Here is a 22,211-nt window from a genome sequence, read left to right as displayed (position 1 = left end):
AGTCACAATGAAGGAAAATTTCTATCCTATCAGTGTGTCTAATATAAAACCAATTCTACACAGCTAGTTTTTGCAGTTAAGAACTAAATTAAAATAATAAACAATGCCTAAGATGTTTATTTTGATCTATAAGCTTGGTAAACACATTAAATTGATTTCCATTGAGATAAATGCTGCACAATGTTGTGACCAAACTTCTCCTTATTTTTTTCTAGAACACCAGCAGCCACTATAAAGAAGTGTCTTGACTACATCCCTGACATTTCTCACCCACAATCTAATCCTCCCAAGAAAATCACAAAGTAGACATTATTACTAGTGGGAAACCAGAGACCTGAGAGTTTATAGGACTCACCCAAAGCCACACAGCCAACCGTAAGGATGGTGCCATATGGACCCATCTATCCTCAAAGCCAGCTCTTCCCAGGAGTTCCCAGGTGGTGCAGCAGGTTGAGGATCTGGTGTTGCTGCAGCTGTGGCTGTAGGTCACAGCTGCAGCTCAGATTTGATTCCTGGCCCAGGAACTTCCATATGCCTCAGGGGCAGGGGCAGAGGGTGGGGGAAGTCAGCTCTTCCCAGTTAGACAAATTGCCTCTTTGCTCACTCCTTTCCCTCCTTTGGGGCTCTTTCTTAAACCTTTCTTCCTGCCGACAGTGAAATCATCCATTCTGGGCTCTTGGACCACCTCAGGGTTCTAAGATGAGCTGTCAGGCCTCACTTGGGTCATCTCCTCCACCACTTCTGTTTCCTCCTTCCTCCAACCTCTTCCTTTTCTCAAGCTGAGAGTAGAACAAATAAGCTATTTCAGTCATAATAAATTATGTTACAACCACTTGAGAGAATCTGTATATTCCTTGGTAGTGCTGAGTATACAGTAATGTTATCGAAATAGTAGAATGCTAACTATTACAGCAAAATCAATAAACCCAGCCTTCCCGAGCAAAGTCAATCTCTCATTAGTAACCTACTTTAAAATGCTCTTTCAGTTAATCTCACGAATTCACGGGGATAATCCCGAGGGCAGGATCATCGTTACTGTTCCCTATAATGTCTTTGTCACAATCACTGGAGCCTAAACTCACCCATGAGAGCCATCCTGCTCTTTCTCCAGGCTGGGATTTCCTTCTATCCCAGGAACACCAGCTCACCCGCTGCTCTGCACCCACTTGAAGCTTAAAATGAGGAACACGCTCTAAATCTCTTTTGCAAACTCTCTGCGTACTGGATTTTATATTCTTGAAGAAATGCAGGCTCAGTCCTGTCTTTTTCACTCTACTGAGAATCTCCATTCTCTAACGATCTTACGTTGCCTTTGGAAATTCAGCCTTTGGGAGAAAGCAAACTTCCCCATTTTCTGTTACCAGAATGTGTCTGCCCTTCCCTTAGGATGGTAATTGCTTATGTGTGTTGCTCTCTCCCTAAACAACTCATCCCCAAAGGCTGAAGTTAAAATCATGCTTGCTCACCATGTGGCTGTGATTTTCTCTCTGAGTTTCTCAATTACACACAATGTGATTTCATTCTGACTCTCACCACAGTTTATTCTTAGTTCTTTCATCTGCACCTTTCCTGCCTTGATGTATCAGTGCAGCCAAGCTCCAAGGGGATGCTTTTCCCCACCTTCATCCACACTGTCTTGTGGTCTCTCAGGCAACCTCCTCATTTGCACCTCACAATTGCATTTTTCTTAATCAAAAAATCATCATTAAAAGGCTAGCCCTATTAAGTGAAGAAAACTGTCCCTTCCATTAGTTATGTATTTTCATCCATCTCTTTGAAACATGCTTTTAAAACTTTACAATAGAGAAAAGTAAAACAGAGAACATCCCAGTATTTACACGTGATCTGCCCTCCAAAATCTTGCAACAAAATTAACTGCCTTTATAAGTAAGATTTCACCCTTCAAGTATTCAAGTATCCTCTAATACTTACTTTAGAGGATATAAGGAAATAATCTTGATCTCATACAATAACATTAAAAAATATGTCTAATCATAGGAAAACAGCAAAGTCACTTGTTTCAGCTCTTTAAAAATATTTTAATCATGCAAAATCAACATTATGGACTCTAACATAATGCTAGAATGTTAACTAAGGTGAAGTGGCTTTTATTCACTTTACAGGATGTGTATTTGGCAATAGTTATTAAAAATAATTACTTTAAAGGAACTCTACATATATTATTTCAGAAACAATATTTTTAAATACAGCAGTAAACAACAGAAACTATTGCTTTTTGTACATTTTTTGGCATAACACTGCCATACAGTTACAGAATTATAAAATAAGTGTCTCATAGTACCATACAGATCCAGAAACTGGTTACAACTCCTACCACATACACATGGTATTGGTGCAGACAGACATGCACAGCATTCTGTAATTCACCCTGCAGGAGACGACGGAGCCCAGAAAAGGCCCAGGGCCACCGGAGAGTCTGAGCTCATGTAGGAAGTAAAACACACATCTTTTTAAGAATCATATCCATTTTCCCAAAATACTCAAAATGGAAAGGACACAAGAGTTTCCCAATTGAAATGGACCCAGCTGGCAACCCCTCTTCTTAGGTAACCTGAAAAAAGACCAGATAACTTAGGAACCAAATACACTTTTTATAAAAAGGAAAAGAAAGAAAAAGCTTGTCACAAGATCTAACATTTTGCTCTCTCTCATCTGTTGCTTTTAATTGTGATGCCTCACAATGAAGACGCCATCAGTCTCCATGGTGTGGGAGATTACAGTCCTTTCATTACAAACCACCTACCACTGACCTCCTTGTACCTGCAGCCAGTCCCTCCACTGAACTTCTTTTTAGGAAAACCACCACTGGCAGAGGAACTAAACTTGGTGCCTGACCATTTGGTTTTTTTCCCTCAGTCTATGAAAGGTTTCAGCCTGCAGTGGAGTAAGTGGGATTCAGGCCTCAAGTACAAGCATGAAGGGGGACCATTTCCACACCAGTCCTGATCTCCTTGGCACCTACAACACAGAGCTGGCTCTGAAAGTGCGTCCCCACCATAGAGCTTTTGCAGACCACTGCTCATCTGCTTCCAGTAATTCTGGCATTGTACCAACCTATAATTGGTTATGAATATCTCTATAATGAGTTTCTAGTTACTGTTTCTAATTTTTTGTTTCATGTGTATCTTCCTTCTCACATGACACTAAACCCATCAGCACTGAAAAGTGTTCATCTGACTAATGAGTGCAGGACTTGGACGCTTCTTAGGACCAAAGCTCGCTACATAACCAGTCTCCCTAATCCATGTAACTGTTCCGCAAACTCCATTATAATTTAAAAACGAGGCTATATAAACTTTATATCTTCAATATGTTTTACATATTAAAATCTATAAGGTTTCTGATTTTTTAAAAAGTTCTTTCAGCATTAACAACTGAGCACTGACTGGTGTCCTTTCCTTTTCACTTCATCTTTAAAGAACACAGGATTCTTTTATGGAGACTTTTGTATAGATACCTCTGACAAGTTCTGATTGAAGATCAGAATTTTTGAACTGGGAGGAGGGGGAGTCAGAACTGATATTTCAGTGTTTCCCAAGATAGTTATAAAGATTCAGCTATAATTGAACTGGCAGGTATCCAATTGCTCACAAATTCTTAAACAGCTACAAAATGGTGGCAAATGAATTATAACAGATATTTTATGAAAATTGATACCCAGTGGAACTGTGTATGAAGTCCAAGGTGGGCCACCTTCCTCAGAAGTCAGCGATCAGGGAGCCTAACATCCTCATCATCCAGACAAGGCCTAAGGACCCCTCCTGCCACTGGGGAGGCTGTAGCCCAATGTCAGCCCCCTTCGCCAAGATCCGCTCTGGTTCTCAGTCACCTCCTTTCTCTGAACTCAGCCTCCAGGCAGAGTTCCGGCCATAAAACAAAGCAGTTAATTCTATCCTCCACAAGAAAACTTTAATTCAAGGAAACAAACATTAAGAAGTTATTTCCCATAAGTAACTAAAATAATAAGCTCCTCAACAGATGAAGAAAAAAAAGCAGAAGACGACAAAAAAAAATTCTAAGGAAAAATGCAAGAATGGTACCGTTTAAAGGTTTCTCATAAAACTATAGCAGAAAATTTTTCAAATTAATTTCAAATTCCCCCATCTACTAGATTTAAACTTTTAAATAATTTATCTAACACAAGTCTATTTTCTACATTCATCTGCATCTACAAACAAAAGTAAAACAGATAAACATTACTCATGGTAACTGAGAGATGTTTACAATGAAAATTGTCACAATTAGCAAAATTAAACAGAAACATAAATGTAACAATGTAGTTTATCTTTCTTATTGTAAACACTTTTTGTCAAAAAAGAACACATTTTTGAACATTGTGGCTAGAATACTTCCTTCTAAAGGGATGCTATTGACACAAATGGAAATTTCTCCAAAACGACAAAGCACCAAAGTAAATTTCATTAAAATAACTGATCTTCATGGTTTGGAATGTTCCTTAAAAGGCAAGATTTTATAATGGGGTGAAAATTTAAACTTCTGAATGAAAATCATTTACATCAGTTAAGGCACATCTGGATACCTCCAGGCATTCATAACTCTATGATCTTCTGTAATAAGAAATTTCTAAAACATGGTCTGCCCCCAAGCACAGTCTGCTGGGTGGGCTGGAACAGGGAAAGAGGCAAGGTTGTACTCACTGCTACCCTAGAGAGTCCTCACACAAATCTGTTCATGGTATAAACACTATAGGATTCACAGGTGAAAGAAGTCAATATACATACACTCCTAATTTTCCAGATCCTGCTGACCCAGGCCATCATTCTCTACAACTGCGCGTACATTTGAAATGCTTCCAGCATGTCTAACTCCAGCCTACCTTACATTGCATGGATATATCCCAAAAGAAAAAAAAAAAAAAAAAAAAAGGGAGACAGAACAGAAATCTTCAAAACTATTCCTATAACTAAGAATCCCCACTCACCCCAACTAAACACAAGAAACTCAGAGGTGCAATCATAGTCAAGCAAGATTAAGACTGTCCTTCTTGTCTAGGGTTAGAAAATAAAGCTTGTAAATGAGCCTCAGTTATAGAAAGACAAAAAAAAAAAACCCACAAAAAACAAACAAAAAAAAAACCCTGCCTGATTTAGTTACTTAGTAGATTATAAACTCAACCATAATTCTAGCATAAACTGGAAAAATTTAACTTTAAACAATTGACCAAAACTCTCTCTCCATCAGTTCAACAAATTTTTGAGCACTTGATAAGGAAGTTTACTTGCTAAAATTTTTTAAAGGGTGACTCAGATGTAACACTGTACTGTTTTTCCTTTTACATCAGATCATTTCTTCTTTCAGATTAAAGTTTGAAATCTAGATACAAAAGTAATTTTATAAACATGTTTATATTTATAATACTTTGCAAAAAAAAAAACCCAAAAAGACAAACAAACAAAACCCTGACAACTTCTTTAGTAACTCCTGAGTTATAAATTCTGTTTTCTCCTTGAGGCTGAAAAAAGGAGTCTCTCAAAACTAAAATTCAAAATAAAATTATACAATGTAATTTTTAAACGGAGAATTGGACCTGATTTAGAGAAAGCAGACACATTTTCACTTCTATCATGATTCTGTGAGTTTCTTACGAGATGAAGCATGAGAATGTATAATGGTACAATATTCTTAATGTTATAAATTTTTTCTCTACTGTACAGAAATATATCTTATAATTATATATCACATAATTATATATCACTTCATAGTATTTCAAAATATCTTCACATATAGTGTTTCCTTTGGGATATGAAAGCACAAAATATTAGAAATATATTAGACTAACCAAGCAGTATAACATTATATTTGCCATGAAATGCAAATGTAATATTTTTTCAATAGCCAATACTTAGTGTCCTTGCAGCTTACAGTACAACAATAAAGTCTATATATTTGCAAATATCAATAATGTTTTTAGTTACCTGGCCATGCTCCACTGCATCTTTATAACAGCTTCTCGGTAAATTTCTGCAAGCACATGGTAGTTTTTAAAAATATAAAACATCAGAGTCAAACCCAGAGGGCTATTTCATGTCGAACACACACATAAATACATACCTGTAGATTTACTTTAAAACTACTGAATGTATGAAGTATTTTTAATAGAAAAAATTCTCTATGTTCATATTTTTATCTGCAAAAGAATGTCATCCTTTCACTTGTTTCCACTGAACAATTTTCTCATAAGTTATTTACAGATTGAATGTAGGACTAATACTGTTATCTGTGAATATGCATTTAAAAAACAACATGGTGGAAAAAGTCCACTGTTTTACACGGAAACCAGGCAGTTTTTCCTCTTGAGACTAAATACTCTCCAATTAAATGCCCACAATCTAATCAAATCCCTAATTAGGAATAATAGTCTAAAAGTTAAATTATTGAATGAAACATTTTTACTTCTAACGGCTCTGAAATACTACTCATTTCTAGGTAATTTAGGTTATATCCACTTTTTTTAGTATCTGTCCACTGCTTATTAATATTTTTATATATGGTCACAAAATTTTAATATTATACACTTAAGAAGCAGTCTGAACACTTTATCAGGTATGCAAAGTTGGTAAGCTATTTTGAGTTAATCATATTCCTACAATTCAGCCCAATATGACAATCTACTCACATGTCCAAACCCTGTAAAACTGCAAGCTCAATGGGGACATTAGAGGGTCCATGTGAAAAAAGAAATTGAAATGCAAAAAGAATTATTTCCCTAAATCCTAATGTTAACTTCACAAAACAAGAGAAAGCAAAAACTGGTATATTATGAGAAATGATAAGGCAAAACTATTCTCTATTTATTGGAATACAATATATAACATGAGTGTTACCAACATTCATATAAAAAAGTCAAATTTGAGCAACAGTGATGTTTTATGTAAACTTCAAGGCAATAAAATCATACTTCTAAAGGAATACTATTGGTGTGTTTATTTTCTAGAAATCCTCTGCCAAAAATCCTCTGATGAATAAGGGTAACAGATGATGATATGATGTGATTAAAAAATAGGATAGAAAAATTCTCTGGAAGTCAAAGGTAACAGGACTTCCCTTCAAAGCCTAAGAAACACAAAAGCCAATTCCTTTCTAAATGAAATGTAATGAAAAAAAATTTTTCTATTAATTGCTTTAACTCTATTTGTTGTATGCTTTGAAGTTCTCACCACAGCATTTGATTGTTTTCTAATGTGTAATAATAACTAGTAATATTATAGGAAAGAAAGTTATTTGTTCTTACCCGATATTAACACATTAAGTGCTTACTAAAACTGAATATATGGAATGTCAACTCTATTCCTAATTTTAAGGTTTGTCGACTTAAAAGACACAGCAAATTGTTTTGGTTTTTTTTTTTAAAAAGATACACTGTGGACTAAGCAATATTAATTTCATAGTCCACCTAACACTGAGATATTCATAGTTTTAGGGACCACTCACTCCCTTGCTGCCAGTACAAGGTGCATATCTTTTAAAAATGAATAATTTCCTTTCTTAGTTTTTAATTCTTTAGTCATTTGCATTCATAAACAAGCACTAAATTTATATGGCACAGCCACAGGAGGCAAAATTCTTTTCTTGGACTTTTGCATCAAAATTTGTTTTTAACACAACACAGAAAAACATTTTCATTATTTTAAACAAAACAAAGTTTCAAAATCATACAGTTGAAAGTCCCCTCTGTTTCACTTAAATGTCACTCTAGGAGACCATCCAAATGCAGGCTAGAAGGCTAACAAAAGTGGTAAATCAGGGTAGGGTGGAGAAAGGGGAGGAGGAAAAAGCATCACACAGCACAAGTGACAGATGGGGAGGGTCGATGACAGCTCCCCGGGAACATCCATCCCACAGATCAGAACTTAAAAATAAACAAGCTGAGGTACTGTAATGAAAAAATCCAAATTTCTTTCTGTATACATCTGAGAAGACCAAATTCTTTCTTCCAGCTTTTAAAAAATGAATCCACAAACAGGGCAAAGGTGTGGCAATAGAACAAAATAATCCTCTTGATTTTCTTCATGGAGAGTGTAGTCTTTCCAAAGAATTTATTGAATATACCAAATACTACAGATTATTTCTGGATACACTGAAAATAACTTAAAAGTGATTGTTGTGTTCAGAATGTGAAAACTCATGTCCTAAAGGTATTAACAGAATACATTCATTCACGGGGTCTTGTCTTAAAACTTCTTATTAAATATTACATTCGTTGTCAGTCCAGAATAAAACTCAAGCGACAAAACTAAATGCTGACAGCAGACGTCACAAACAGCTGGCTACAACTGGAGGCGTGACTTTCGTTCTTCAGGATCAATTGTACCCCACTGTACCGTAGCTTTATCCTCCCTGATCTCAATGGGTTTGTGGGCTTTCTGATGATTCACTGCAATAGTGTGTCATCCTGGGAACCTGTATCTCCAGGACTTTCACAGTCTTTGTTATGATTTTCACTTTCTTCATCTTTTTCAGAGGAAGAGGCACTCTCCCTTTTCTCCAAGGGATGAACAACTGTTTTTTCTGGCTGAGAAGTGGACCTGTCAGCATCACGGTCCACCTCTGTGTTTCCGGGCCCAGAGGCCTCACTGCCCGGCTCTTCGCTGGGCCCGTCGGCCTCTTCCCCAGGCTCTCTTGGTGCCACTTTTTTGTCTTCAGGCGTTTTGCTGTTTACATGCACAGCTGAGGAGGAAGTTTTGGAGTCCTTGGATTTTTTGTGCATAGACATTTGACTGTGATGCCCAGAGCTGGGCGGGGCAGGCGTTTTTGGAGCCTTGATGCCCTCGGACTGTTCTTTCCTCGGTGGTCCCCAGATAAAATTCTCCGAGGGCGTGTAATGTTTCTGGGCGAACCGTAGGAGCTTTCTCCTTTCTCTCCTGTCTCTAATTGTATAAACAAAATACTCCAGCGCACTCTGTTTGATATTGGGAATAGTATTTTCCACAAGAGCCTCATGAAGAATGAATTTTACAAGAGGAGATTTAAAACTTTCATATCCAAGCTCACCGAGGCTTTTCAGAATACGAGTGATTCTTAAATAGTTGTGCTGGGACCTGGAAGATGATTGAATAAAATGAAAATGGAAAATTAGGTGGGGAAAAGCAGGGGAATAAAAACTACTGGGAAAATATTTTTGATGGCTCTGTAAGCCATGGAAACATGCTCTGTGATGACTTCACCATAAAAGTCATATTAGACACACCACAAAGAAGAACAAAACAGAAGGTGTTAAGCCTCTAGGCCTCAGCAAAATGCCCATCTCTATAAAATTCAAACATATAACTTCTCCTTATTTCTCTAGGTTCCCATATTTGAAAAATATTTAGATTTTTTTTTTTCTTTTTATGGCTGCACTTACAGCATACGGAAGTTCCCAGCCTAGGGGCTGAACCAGAGCTACAGCTCCCAGCCTACACCACAGCCACAGCAAAAGCAGATCCGAGCCACATCCGCAACCAATGCTGCAGCTTTGCAGCAACACCGGATCCCTAACCCACTGAGCAAGGCCAGGGATCAAAACTGCATCCTCACAGACATTATGTCAGGTTCTTAACCTGCTGAGACACAATGGCAACTCCTGAGGAATATTTAGATGTAATACTTATTCCCACTGATGTCGAACTATTGTTTGTTAAATGCACTGAGGATTAGTTTCTAGCACACACAGGCATCACACCCATCACGGGTAACCAGTGCCAAGCACCAACACGTTATTAGCTAACAACTGAATGAGTGATTTATAGAGTCAGCTGGGCAGCAAAACCCACCATATTAATTAACTCAGAAGAAAAGCAGCAAAAATCTGCCTATCTAGAACAATTCTAACAAAGGAAGCAAAACTAACTTATTGAGTAGAGCAAAGAGCATGGTTTTACAGTCAGAACTGAATTCCCACCCTGGCTCTGCCACCTCCGGCTATGTGAAATCAGAGTATCTCTAAAGCTCATGATGCCCATCTGGAAAATGGGAGAAATGGCCCACTGGACTTGTAAGAATCAAATTAGCTGAAGTGTGTGCAGAGCATGTGGAACTCAATATATTTAAGCATCATTTAACATTATTACTAGTATTGGTATTATTCAGATTTGGTACTAAGGACTACCATATTTATACCTATCCCAACCTAATCATCTATTCTCTGCCATCTGTGGCCTTTCTCTCATCCTCTTTCCACATCACCAAATTTTAAATTTGGCATTGACTCATGGCACAGACTCCAAAGATGCCCCTTTTCCCAGATTGCACTGACATCTTTTTTTTTTTTTTGTCCCCAAACTAACACAAAAGCTTTCCAAAGCTATTTTGCCACAATTTATAATCTTACCTCCTCAACCTCACTCAGCCCAACAGTTGTTTTATTACAAATGCCTGGCTGCATTCTAAAGGAATCTTAGGTGTATGTGTTAATTGTGTGTCATCAACAGCCCAGGTTAGTTATTTACCCAATGCTGCCACACAACCATCACTTGCTTCTAACTTCCCCAAATCTGTTTATACCTTAGAACTTTATACAAGCATCCACAAATACCAGGCTGGCTTCCACAAGTGCTTGAGGCATTCACTTAAGAATAACTAGCAATATACTGGGGAAAAGTGGAGAAGTATATTGAATTATTTGAGGGGTGAAAGGGTGTGCTTCCATAGCCTTTTATCTTATTTTATTTTTATTTTTGTCTTTTGTCTTTTTCGGGCTGCACTTGTGGCACATGTAGGTTCCCAGGCTAGGGGTCGAATCAGAGCTGTAGCTGCCAGCCTACATCATAGCCACAGCAATACAGGATCCCAGACACATCTGTGAGCTACACCACAGATCATGGCAACGCCAGATCCTTAACCCACTGACCAAGGCCAGGGGATCGAACCTGCGTCCTCATGGATGACAGTCAGATTTGTTTCCACTAAGCCCCGATGGGAACTCCATAGCCAGGAACTGCAATTAAACTCCTATTTAAATAGGAGATTTTGTTTGGAGTGACCAATGATTCGGGCTAACCAACCACTGGTAAAAAGACAAGTCCTGAAGTTTTCATTAACTCCATCCTTCTGGGTGAGGATGGTTTTTTTTTTTTTTTTTTTTTTTTTTTTGTCTTTTTAGGGCCACCCCTGCGGCATATGGAGGTTCCCAGGCTAGGGGTTGAATTGGAGCTGTAGCTGCTGGCCTATGCCACAGCCACAGCAACACTGGATTGGAGCTGCATCTATGACCTACACCACAGCTCATAGCAATGCCAGATCCTTAACCCACTGAGCAAGGCCAGGGATGAAACTAGTCAGTTTCGTTAACCACTAAGCCATGACAGGAACTCCCCATGGTCACCTGTTCACTCAACTTTATTTCATTTCACTTTCATTCAATATTTTTTGTCTGCAGGGCTATATAAATATATTGGGTTTCTGCTTACTGTAAAAAACTCAAGATGTCATACAGAATGAGTTCTCTTTGTGGTTCAGTGGCTCAATGACCTGACATTGTCAATGTGAGGATGTAGGTTTGATACCTTGGGTGTTGCTATGGCTGTGGTGTAGGCCTCAGCTGCAGCTCTAGTTCAACCCCTGGCCTAGGAGCTTCCATATGCCACGAGTGCAGCAGTAAAAAAAAAAAAAAAAAAAGAATAAAAGTTGTATGCAATAACCATAGAAAGAAAAATGGTGGTAGAAAGAAAGGGAGTGGGGCGGACAGTAAGGATCAGACTCCTCAGCCTTTCCCAAGACAGATCATTAAATGAAAGCCTTCAGAAGGGCTGTTTCCAGCTACCAATTAGAGGATCCGACAATTAAACCCCAAGGAGGATTTAGGCTGATAAACCTGTTTTGTTCCTCATGTATTCATTCAACAAACTTTTACTAAATAAAATCGCTATTCCAACCAAAAACAAGTTGGAAATGGAGATTCTCTGAAATGACACTTTTAAGTACAGGGAAGATGAGAGGCTATCAGATCCTCTTCAAAAATTGATTTTTTCCATCCTTCGTGTCAATAGGCTACCTGCACCCAGCTTTCTTTGACAATATGACAATATTACATAGGTACTTTGAAAATTTGTCCAGAGATAGCCACCTGCATTGCTTAGGCAGAGGCATCTATATTTCTGCTATAAGTGCCCTATATAAACCAAATTATCTGGCATTATGAGCTAACGGGTCTTCTAGACAAGATCATAAAGCTTTATGCCCATATCTTGAATGTTTTAGTACAAGCTATCACTTTAATAGTATTGATTGTAAATAAAGTAAAAGGAAGGCTTAAATATTAATACTTATATTCATTTTTACCAAACAAGATAAAAGTTCTAGAAAAACACAAAAAATTTAGTCAACTGATGCACAAAAGTCTGTTTAGGGCAAAGAAAATTTTCTTAGGTTAACTTTAATTTTTTTCCCCTTGGTATTTGCCCAGTTCAGCTAATTACAATGTGCTAAAATGTTTTAAAGTTGTTGGTTTTACAGTCCAGCACCCATAAATCACCCTATAATTAAAAAGAAAAAAAAAAAGCCAGTTTGCATGCAAAGGAAATAACAAAAAAAAAAAAACCTCTGAGTATAAATACTAATGAAAGTTATAAATATCTAAGCAAAAAGATACAGCAAATCAATTCCAAATAAACTGTTAAAATTTTCCTTACAGGTCTTTGGACTTATTAACCAAAAATGGATTTTCGTGTTTTACCTAAATGGCAAATATTCTAATTTTCCCTCTTTCTTAGTAAAATGTATGAGTACATCTCAGTCTTATAAAATGATTTTTATTTGTTATAGGCTTAATTCATGGATTTAATCTAGGAAGGCTCCACGCCTGAGGAAAAACTGAGCTACAGAAGCCTACAGCTTAGGACAGAGAATCTGGAAAATTGTATACAAACAACAACTGTAAATGCCAAGAAACATAGTATGAAGAGAGGAAGTGAGCCTACACATGGCTGTGGACAACAGCAAGGTTTCAGGAAGAAAGAGCTTTGAAGCTGAGCACCTGTATTTCTACCTGGAATCTTACTCTTTCTTCTTCTTGCTCTGTTTTGTTTTAGAATACAGAATAGGGAATAAAACGCATTTCAAACTAGCTTTTGACTTCAAACTCCTGGGTCCATTTGCTGGTCTTTCCCATGTGCCATAGCGAATTCCATCCTAGGAAAACAACATGCCCATCCGGGATGAACTGCAGAGACTCTACTTACTCGTTCAGATGCTGAAACCTTTCCTGCCAGTTAACAGCCCGGGCAACATTTCCAGTTTTATCTATCAGTTTTATTCCAAAAAATTCTAACATCATTTTATAAGCCAGAAGGAACCTTCTAATTGCTTCTTTTGTTTTCTTGAACTCCTAATGAAAGAAGAAAAGTCAGCTGAGTGACTCAGAGTTACCAGGGCAATCAAAAGGCAGTATTATTTGGCTTTCTCACATTAAATGAAAAGAGCCTGCCTTACCTCAATTTCATACGTAGTTAGTTCTTTAGCGTAAAAGTTCAAGCCTTGTTCTCTCAGGGGGAAAAGCCTATGTTTTAAAAAAATAACATTTTTATATTGACGTTGTCTGGGAAGCACACATGTTTAAACAGGCCATGGTTCAAGAGAGAGTGCACTCAACTGACCATTGGATGTAGGTGTGGTTGTGCTCCAGCTTCTCATAATCTCCTTTCCACTTATTGAGAACTTCTTCAATGTAAACACCTAAAGAGTAAAGATTCAGAACATGAACTAGATGTTTAAAACATCGTTGAAGGCATCTTAAGATGAAATCACCTACACTTTACATTAAAACTTTTTAAAATTTAGTAACAGTACACAAGAACAATGCTTTTATTTATTTATTTACTTATTTATTTGTTTTGTCTTTTTAGGGCCGCACCCACAGCTCATGGAGGTTCCCAGGCTAGGGGCTGAATCGGAGCTGTAGCCGCTGGCCTACACCACAGCCACAGCAATGCCAAATCCTTAACCCACTGATCGAGGCCAGGGATCAAACCTGCATCTTCATGGATGCTAGTCAGATTCGTTTTTGCTGAGCCACGATGGGAACTCCAGAACAATGATTTATAAGTTGAATACCCCATGTTCAGGTACATAATAAGCCTAATTAAAATAAAATGTATGGCATCTCGAATCACAGAAAACTCTACTGGATAATTATTCTGAAGCAAAGGCTGGCAAACTACTGCCTGCCAAATGTTTTATAAATAAAGCTTTATTGGAACACAGCTGTGCACATTCACTTACATCGTTTATATTAAAACAGTAGAGTTGAGTTGCTGCAACTGAAATCATATGGCCCACAAAGCTGAGGATATTTACTATCCAGGCCTGTACAGAAAAAGTTGGCCAATCCCCACCATGGAGGGCCACAGAGTTTTTTAAAATACTAGATGGAATAAAGATGAAATGAATCCCAAGCAAAAAAGAAAGGAAGAAGACAAAGGTGGGAGGAAGAGAAAGATGAGAGAAGTGGAGAAAAGAAGGAAAGAGGAGAAAGAAAGAGGAAAGGAACAGGTGGTTAAGTGTCTCCTAGCTGTGGGACCCTTATTACGCTCTCACTGATTCTGCACAGGACTCTCAAACCAGAGTTATTAGCCTTATTTTACTACTGAGGAAATGATGTGATTTGCTCCAAGTCACTCGCTAAGAAAATTAGGAGTAAAACACAGGTCTTTCCGGTTCTAAAATGTTAGCCCTCTTCTTTACCACATCCTATTTTCTCCTGTAAGGACTTATTATAGCAAAATCCTCCTGCTTCCCAAATCTGTCTAGATGCTCACAACAGACCATGGGGCCATTTAGTCAATTTTATAGAAAAAAGACACAACAATGTACTATTTCTCTAAATATCATTCTTATTTCCTCCAGAGACCACAAAGTTTGTACTAGAGGCCTATTCTCCAGGTTTGGTAAAAAGGCTGTTTTTTAATCATCATCATGTTGAAACCATTATCTCCATAATTTCCCATTTTTTTCCCCTTCCATCTACCACTTCTCCTACTTAATAAGTAAAATACATCATTGCAGGCTTATGCTTACCGGCAGGAGAGTGTGTGTATACTACTGGGAGAAAGTGTGAGTTGACATAATTTATACAATAAACAAGAGTAATATTTTATGTAATCTTAACTAAAACTTCTGACCCCCACCAGTCTCATAAGATTTCCAAGTAAAGATTACCAAAAAAGTAATGCATTTCTTTATTACTATAAATTACTATCTTAAAAATAAATTCATTGTTAGAAATACAAAAATAATTCAGTTAAATACTGTCATTAGCTCTATGTTCAATGTTTTTAATATTTGAAGGCATTCATTTCTTTAGGTAAATTTTATTAAATTCATATCAGAGTCCAAGTAATAATCTATCATTGCATTTCTTCAAAAAGTTTTCTTATCCTCAAGTCCTAAAAAATGAATTTAATATTATTTCAATTAGTAAATAAAGCAGTTCATTTCCATGATTAGTAAAAACGACAGGACATTTTCATCTAAAGGGTTCTTAAACAGGGCCAACTTCTGGGCTACCAGAAATTAATAAAAGACAAGTGGATCTGGCCATTTCAGCAATGTTCTTAAGTCCTAATTCCCAACTGGTGCGTCTGCCAGTGCACACCAATACTCCATCCAAAATTTAGATACTCTCCAGCCAGTTAGTTCATCAAAGAAGGCAAAGTCCTACCATTTGGAAAGCTTTGCAATCGATGAACCTCATTTCCTAACTCACACACTGCTGCAGATTTGGCTGAGTTTCAACCGAGAGCAAAGAGCAGCAGCCAGGGCCATCTAGTTACCTTGTAGAGATAAGGGCTCCAAGGAGAGCAGCCAGGCTTGTGGTTTGACCTGGATAAAATTACTTTAGGATGACCACCATGAACCACAGCATGGTGCCGTGGTGAAACATGAGTATCATCATGGAGGCTACATCCTTTCACTATAGGTTTAGAAAAGATCCTAGTGGGGCAGTTGTAGAGCTGTGGAGGAGGGCAAGTTTATTCAGCAGAGCTGAATGGAGATCTACAGTGTATGCAGCTCCCTTCCTAGGATGTGGGGACACTGAACTGGGGCTGCTGGAGCTCCCTGCCCCTGAATCTGAAAATCAACAGGAATGGTTATTCTAAGTATGGACATCACTTTGCAATGACATTCTAAATATTTTTCAGGTTTGGCACAGTGAAAAGAACACCGAACTCTGGAACCCAGACCCAAGCCTACAATCAAGTGACCCAACAAGTCAGTCACTTAGCGACTTTCTCTTTAAAATGAGAAAGCTGAATTTGATCCCCTTAAAATTCCTTAATAATCTAATATGTTATGGTTCTAGAAATCTCCTCTTTTCCTCTCACAAAAATGACCCCCACTACCTTTTTGGATAGTAGTAGCCACTGTAAACAAGTAATGGGAAGGAATTGCTAATCCTCAACTTATTCCTTCAAAATTTGCAAGTAGATGCTCACAGCTCTAGGGTCTAGAATTTTGGGGGACACTTGGACTGCAGAGCAGAGTAAAGCCAGACAATGAACCAATGTGCTAAGAATATAATGACCATGGAATAAACAAAGAGTAACTAGCAATATCATTATTTAAAGTTTGCTTTTTACCAAGGTAGCAGATTACTCACCATCAGGCTTAAATGGAATTTTATTCTTATAAAAACGAAGATTGCTCAAGTCATTTTGATATCGGATATCTTTGAAGTTCTGCTAAAGGAAAATGACATAAATCAGTCTCCAGCATACGGACATATAAAAAAAGCCCAAGGACCTTTCTTGCATGTTAGCTCATTGGCACCACAAGATAACAAAAACAGAAGGAAAATATTTTACATTTTAGGAAAAAAAAAAATACTTTAGTCTTACCGGGTACTGGTGCCGGTATTTGTACAAATCCCTTGCAGCATAAAAACTTCTCTTTGGTTTAGCAGTTGCTTCAGTGGACTCACTTCCCTAAAATAAAAAATGAAATTCCATTTGCACGTTGAAGCAAGAGAGTTCCACTGAGAAATTTCCAGAACAAACCTAGTGAATATCCATAAAGAAAGCCTAAAAAGTACCAAGCTGTCCAGATTAATGAAAACATTATAAATGTCCTTTTAAAATGTTTGCTAGCAACATTTGTTGGCATTCTTGTTTCTTAAGCTGAAGCCAATAATAACATTTGTCCTAAGGTATTTTACTAAATAAAAAACTTCATTATTCACCAAAAGCCTACAGAGGCCAAATATTAAGGACCAGTATCCATCAGAAACCGAACTCACAATGAATTCAAGACCTATATTTTACCAGAGGTTACACAAATGATTCTATGACAAAATTTATTTTCAAATACTTTACACAACACTAGAGAAGTGTTAATAAATCAATTCTACAAAGAAAATTGTCATTCCTTTTTGCAAAGTTTAGCTGTACTTAGAAGTCATATAATATTTGTGAAAAGAAAGGAGGCTTTTAAAATGAACTAAATAACTTTCTAAGCTCCATCCTTTACATCACCACAACACATACACCAATAAATATTGGTTAATTCAGGAATAATACAATGTGACATCAATTAACAAATTTAAAATATATACACACAAAGCAATACAAGCACTTCACTGGAATGAACTCCATATTGTAGTAACTTATATGTGGCAGTTTACTAGCACTATTTAAATTCTCAGCACAATTCCCACCCCCATGACATAATTTTTAACATGTAAGGCACAAGTCAATGGAATAAGTCTGTGTTCTCTAACTACATGTACTATTATAATGCATAAGAAAGTGGAGAGTTCCCGGGTGGCTGGCATGTTTTATACGTGGTGTGATTCTCACTATTACTACAAGCACAGAGATACTGACTTCAACAGCAAATTCGCTGATGTTTAACATTAGCTACTCCGTCACGTTACATAAGCAAGGAAAAGCTTAAATTCTGGTCCTTGTCACACGTTTCAAAATAGCTCTGCCTAGCAAGTTTCTGAATCTATTTAGCCTGAGCTACAACCCTATGAATCATCATCCTACATGTGTACAGAAAGCATTTTTCCATTTACAAAGCTCGTACACATCTATTATTTCATTTGATTCTTATAACCCACCTGGCAGGCAGTTAGGAGTGCTTCCATCTTAGAAACCAGGTAACCCAGGCTTGGAGAAGTTCAACAAGACCTAGTGCCTAGTGATAGGGCAAAAATGAGAATCCCAGGCTCTGGGCTCTAAATCCAGTCAATAGGGTATGAATCAATTTCAGCTCCACTAAACATGAAGGACCTTTATAGAAACAGTGGTGTAATGTCAACAGCCCCAAAATGGGAGTCAGGATCCGTGGGCTGATTCTTAACTCTGCTACTGATTTGTGAGGCTTCTAACTGAATCTTAGTTTTATCCTCTGCAAAATGAAAATGACTCACGCCCACCTATTTCCCAGGATTATCACGAGAACGCCTGCCTCCTCCATCCTCTAAATGTGTCAACCTGCCAGCACCGTCCCAGCTCCTCCCACTTCCCATTCCTTAATCTCTCTGTCCCACCCCCTTTCACCTGCTCAGCCAGGGAATTTTGTTCCTTACATACTATTCCTAGTTCCTGGATCACCAAAATTTTCCTGTCTTCTGGGTCATCTCCTTCAGCAAACATGATGTAGTAACTCTAATCTTAAAATAAACATACAAAAATTGGGATCGACCCAAACCCCCCTCAATTACAGATCCATAGCTCTGCTCCCTTTTAGAGTAAAACATCACCAGGGCTCAGAGCCCCTGTCTATCTCTCTCTCCCATTCTCCTACGACCCACCCCAGTCAGGCTTTCATCCTCTGCATACCATCAAAATGGCTCTTTGTGAATGTCACTGACAAGTGTCGGTCTTACTAAACCATTTCTCAGTGCTCAACTCAGGCGACCTCCCTGCAGCCTCAGGCCAGCTGATGCCTCCCTCCTTCCTGAAACACTATCACATGCCACATTTGCCCTGGTTTTCTTCAGATCTCATTGGTCACCCCTAGTCAGCCTTATCTTTAGCTCCTCCTTCTCTTCACATGCTCTCAATAAAGGCGTGCCCAGGGCTTTTCCACATTTCTCATACTCCCTCATGACCCCATATCTTCCCATGTCTTTTTATACCACCAGTTACATGCTGATGACTCCAGTTTCAGACTGAGGCTCCACTCAGAGATATAACTAACTACCCACCAACTCCACTTGGATGTCTAATAGGGTATTAAACTCAAGAGGATTCTCACTTTAACCTCTGATGCTGTCTGCTCCCTAGACTTCCCCATCTTATTTAATGGCACTATCACTTATCAAATATTCAATTAGACTAGGAATACAGTGATGGTGGTGGTAAGAAGCAGTCAGTCTGGGATATCCCTTTTTTGGGAGGGCATGGGCTGCACCTGCTGCACCCAGAAGTCCTGGGGCCAGGGATCAAACCTGCACCACAGCTGTAACCAGAGCCACAGCAGTGACCACACTGGATTCTTAACAGGCTGAGCCACAAGGGAATTCCTGGGATATACTCTAAATATAGTTCCAATAGTTCTTACAAATGACTATGGGAAGTAGGGAACAGATGAGGTAAACAGTCAAAAGCAACAGAGAAAAGTAGAAGTTACATGGTGATACTGACAAGAAAAATTAATCATTAAAGGGGAAAAGAAAGGGTTGATTCGATCCACCCTTTATTGGGGTTGCAATTAACTTATCAAAACATTAATAATAAAATTGTTCTATATAGATGGACCAAGTTACTTGGGCTGAATCTTCGAGTTGGTATTTTTTGACATCTCAAACTTCTTCGGAAGGTTAGTTCAATGCGAAGCAAGTGGAAGGGAAAAGCACTGGAATACAGCATCTAATACTTCCCTGAGGTTGAATTTGCAAGGCAAAATGACCCAGCAGCAAGGTGCAGAGATACATTCACAATCCAGTAGACGAGAGGTTCTGATGCTGGTGACAGACATATTTGGCAGACATAGCTCCCTGCATGATCTTGGGCAAGCTTCTTCTTCTAAGCTTCAGTTTTCTCTAAAATGGGGATTGAAGACAGCAACTACCACCCCACCCCCAAAATTGCAGTTGATGGAAATAACATGTTTAGCACAGACCCTACACTAAGTCTGTTTCCTCCTGACCTAAACAGAGATGATCATCAAGATGTACGAGGCAGTCTTCCTGTAAAATAGGACTCATCTTCTCTACCCAAGAGCCCTGTGTTTGCATTAGACTTTGGGCTCCAATTTTTCCCACTCTCAGCCCCCTAAAGCTGATAACGAAGAGGGCCTGATGCAGAACCACCAGCCTGGAAGAGCTGCGAGGCACATTTCTTCATAGGCTTGGCTATGCAGTTTTTCCTTTTAAAATTTTCGGAATTATTTTCGGTCCATCAGAGGTTAAAAGGGATGTTTATTTCCTTACTAACCTCCCATCCGAATTGTAGTGGGGCAAATGACTTAAAGCACAGCTGGATCAACAAGTCTTCTGGGTGAAATAAGATTGTTGAAGCGTGCCCTGAACTCCAGGTTGGAAGGCCTTACTTGGAATAGAAACTGTGGTGTTTTAACGTCGGATGGGGACCTTCTACGAGAATCTCACGGCTGAAGAACTTGCTGTAGGGGAGAGGGCTTACTGCTCCATCGCAATCTCACCTCATTCTGGCTGATTTTTACCACTAACACGCACTGGACCGATTTTCACACTCCTCTGTGTCGAGGCAGGTTCCTCCCACCCCACCTTCCATCCCCTGGCTGGGCTACGGAGGCAGAGAAGACACCACTTCAAGTTGTGCTCTGCCCGCAGGGACTTCCTCGTCGCGCCCGGGTTCAGGCCCCAGGCCAGCTAACGGGAGGAGCGGGCGACCCCACGCAGGCCCTGAGCACGGGGCTTACCCGGTCTGTGCCCCTCCACGGAAACGTCCCTCCACCCCCACCCAGCCCCCCGCCCCGAGGCCCAAGGCCCCAGCGACCGCGTACCTGCTCGGCGCCCTCTGCCTCTGCGTCCCCGTCTGGCGCGGGGCTGGCGCGGGGCCGGCCGCCGGCTCGCTCTGGGGTTTCCGGGGGCTCCGCGGATTCCGGAGCTTGCACGGGCTCCCGCCCCGGGCCCTCGCTACCGCCTGGCCCCGGCTCCTCCGGCTCGGGCTCGGGCTCAGGCTCGGGCTCCGAGTCGGTCTGCCAGGTAGAGTCGCAGTCCTCCACAGTGGTGGGCTCGCGCGCGCTGACCCCGCCGAACAGGTTGCCCATCGGAGAGGCGGGCGGGGGCCCCGAGCTGCGGCTACGGGTGTGGGCAGCGGCGCTAGGGCCCGGGCACTGCCGCGGCCAGGGCGCTGGGCGGCACCTCGGCGCCCGGCCCGCACAGCCTGCGCGCGGCGAGCGGCGGCGGGCGCAGGGCGGGGAGGAGCCCACGGCCCCGGGGCCGCCGCCCGCGCCCGAGCCCGCCCATCGCTCCCCGCCTCCCCGGCCCCCGCGCGCGCCGAGCTCGCCTCTTGGTCCCCCGGAAGGCCCGCCCCCCGCTGCCTCTAATGTCCCCGAAGCGGATCAAGGTTTGCCGCCCCAGCCCGGGCACCTCCCCGCCCCTCGAGCCTCCTGATCCCGCCCAGCTCCGGGACGTTAGGGGGGAGGTGTCACCGTCTGCGGATGAGTCTGGTCCCCACTCCGCCCCCTAACCTGGCTAGTCCAAGAGAAAGAGGAACTGGCCGCAGCAGAGGAAAGAAGCTGCTCACCAGCACCAGGCACCACATCAACAGAAAATCCCAGCTCCCGCTACTGCAGCTGGGGCAGCCACCTGCAGTCCCCGTGGAGCAGAGAGTCAAACTTGGCTACTCCCTCAACTGAAGAGCAAAAGCAGCAAAAACAACCAGACTTTCACATTCATCTGTGGATGCTTTCACTAACACCCACTCTAAATCTGTGCTCAGAGTAGAATAACAACTCAGAGTCCTTGGCCCCTTGGTCTGTTCTCTAAATCAAAGGAGAAGAGATAAAACGGCAAGCTCGAACAAGTGACTGCTGTAAACTTTGTATCATGACCTTACCTTGTGATTCTAGGAAGCCACATCTGCTGAATGTGTACTAAGAAAACAGTTTCCATATAAGATCAAATCGCTGTACTGGAAATAAATAGTTTCTTTGTAAATGTTTCGTCGTGGATTAGAAGACCACATCAAGGATGATGGACTGTTTCTAGGGAAAGAGTTGGAAACAGGATCCCCCTTCCACACTTAAGTCAAGATTGCCTC

General features: G+C 40.2%; 1 protein-coding gene across 6 annotated transcripts; it reads right to left on the bottom strand.

Annotated features, from left to right (window-relative positions):
* Positions 2,019-21,362, bottom strand: OGFRL1 (opioid growth factor receptor like 1). Of its 6 annotated transcripts, none has more exons than XM_013992637.2 (9): positions 20,950-21,074; positions 18,548-20,005; positions 18,077-18,153; positions 16,854-16,940; positions 16,616-16,697; positions 13,614-13,692; positions 13,450-13,516; positions 13,200-13,345; positions 2,019-9,080 (listed from the first exon to the last, which is right to left on the bottom strand). In XM_013992637.2, exons 3-9 carry the CDS (start codon positions 18,101-18,103, stop codon positions 8,414-8,416), a joined length of 1,155 nt encoding a protein of 384 aa, XP_013848091.1. In that variant the 5' UTR covers positions 18,104-18,153; positions 18,548-20,005; positions 20,950-21,074; the 3' UTR covers positions 2,019-8,413. The 6 variants fall into 6 exon arrangements, with proteins under 6 accessions (XP_013848091.1, XP_020945185.1, XP_020945184.1 ...); XM_021089526.1 differs by having other exon boundaries at positions 16,616-16,694; XM_021089525.1 differs by having other exon boundaries at positions 16,616-16,694; positions 18,077-20,005; positions 20,950-21,308.

The sequence above is a fragment of the Sus scrofa genome, chromosome 1, assembly GCF_000003025.6.
Source record: "Sus scrofa isolate TJ Tabasco breed Duroc chromosome 1, Sscrofa11.1, whole genome shotgun sequence".
Taxonomy (NCBI): Eukaryota; Metazoa; Chordata; class Mammalia; order Artiodactyla; family Suidae; genus Sus; species Sus scrofa.
Note: the sequence above shows the minus strand (reverse complement) of the source record. Positions and strands in the feature narration are given on the sequence as shown.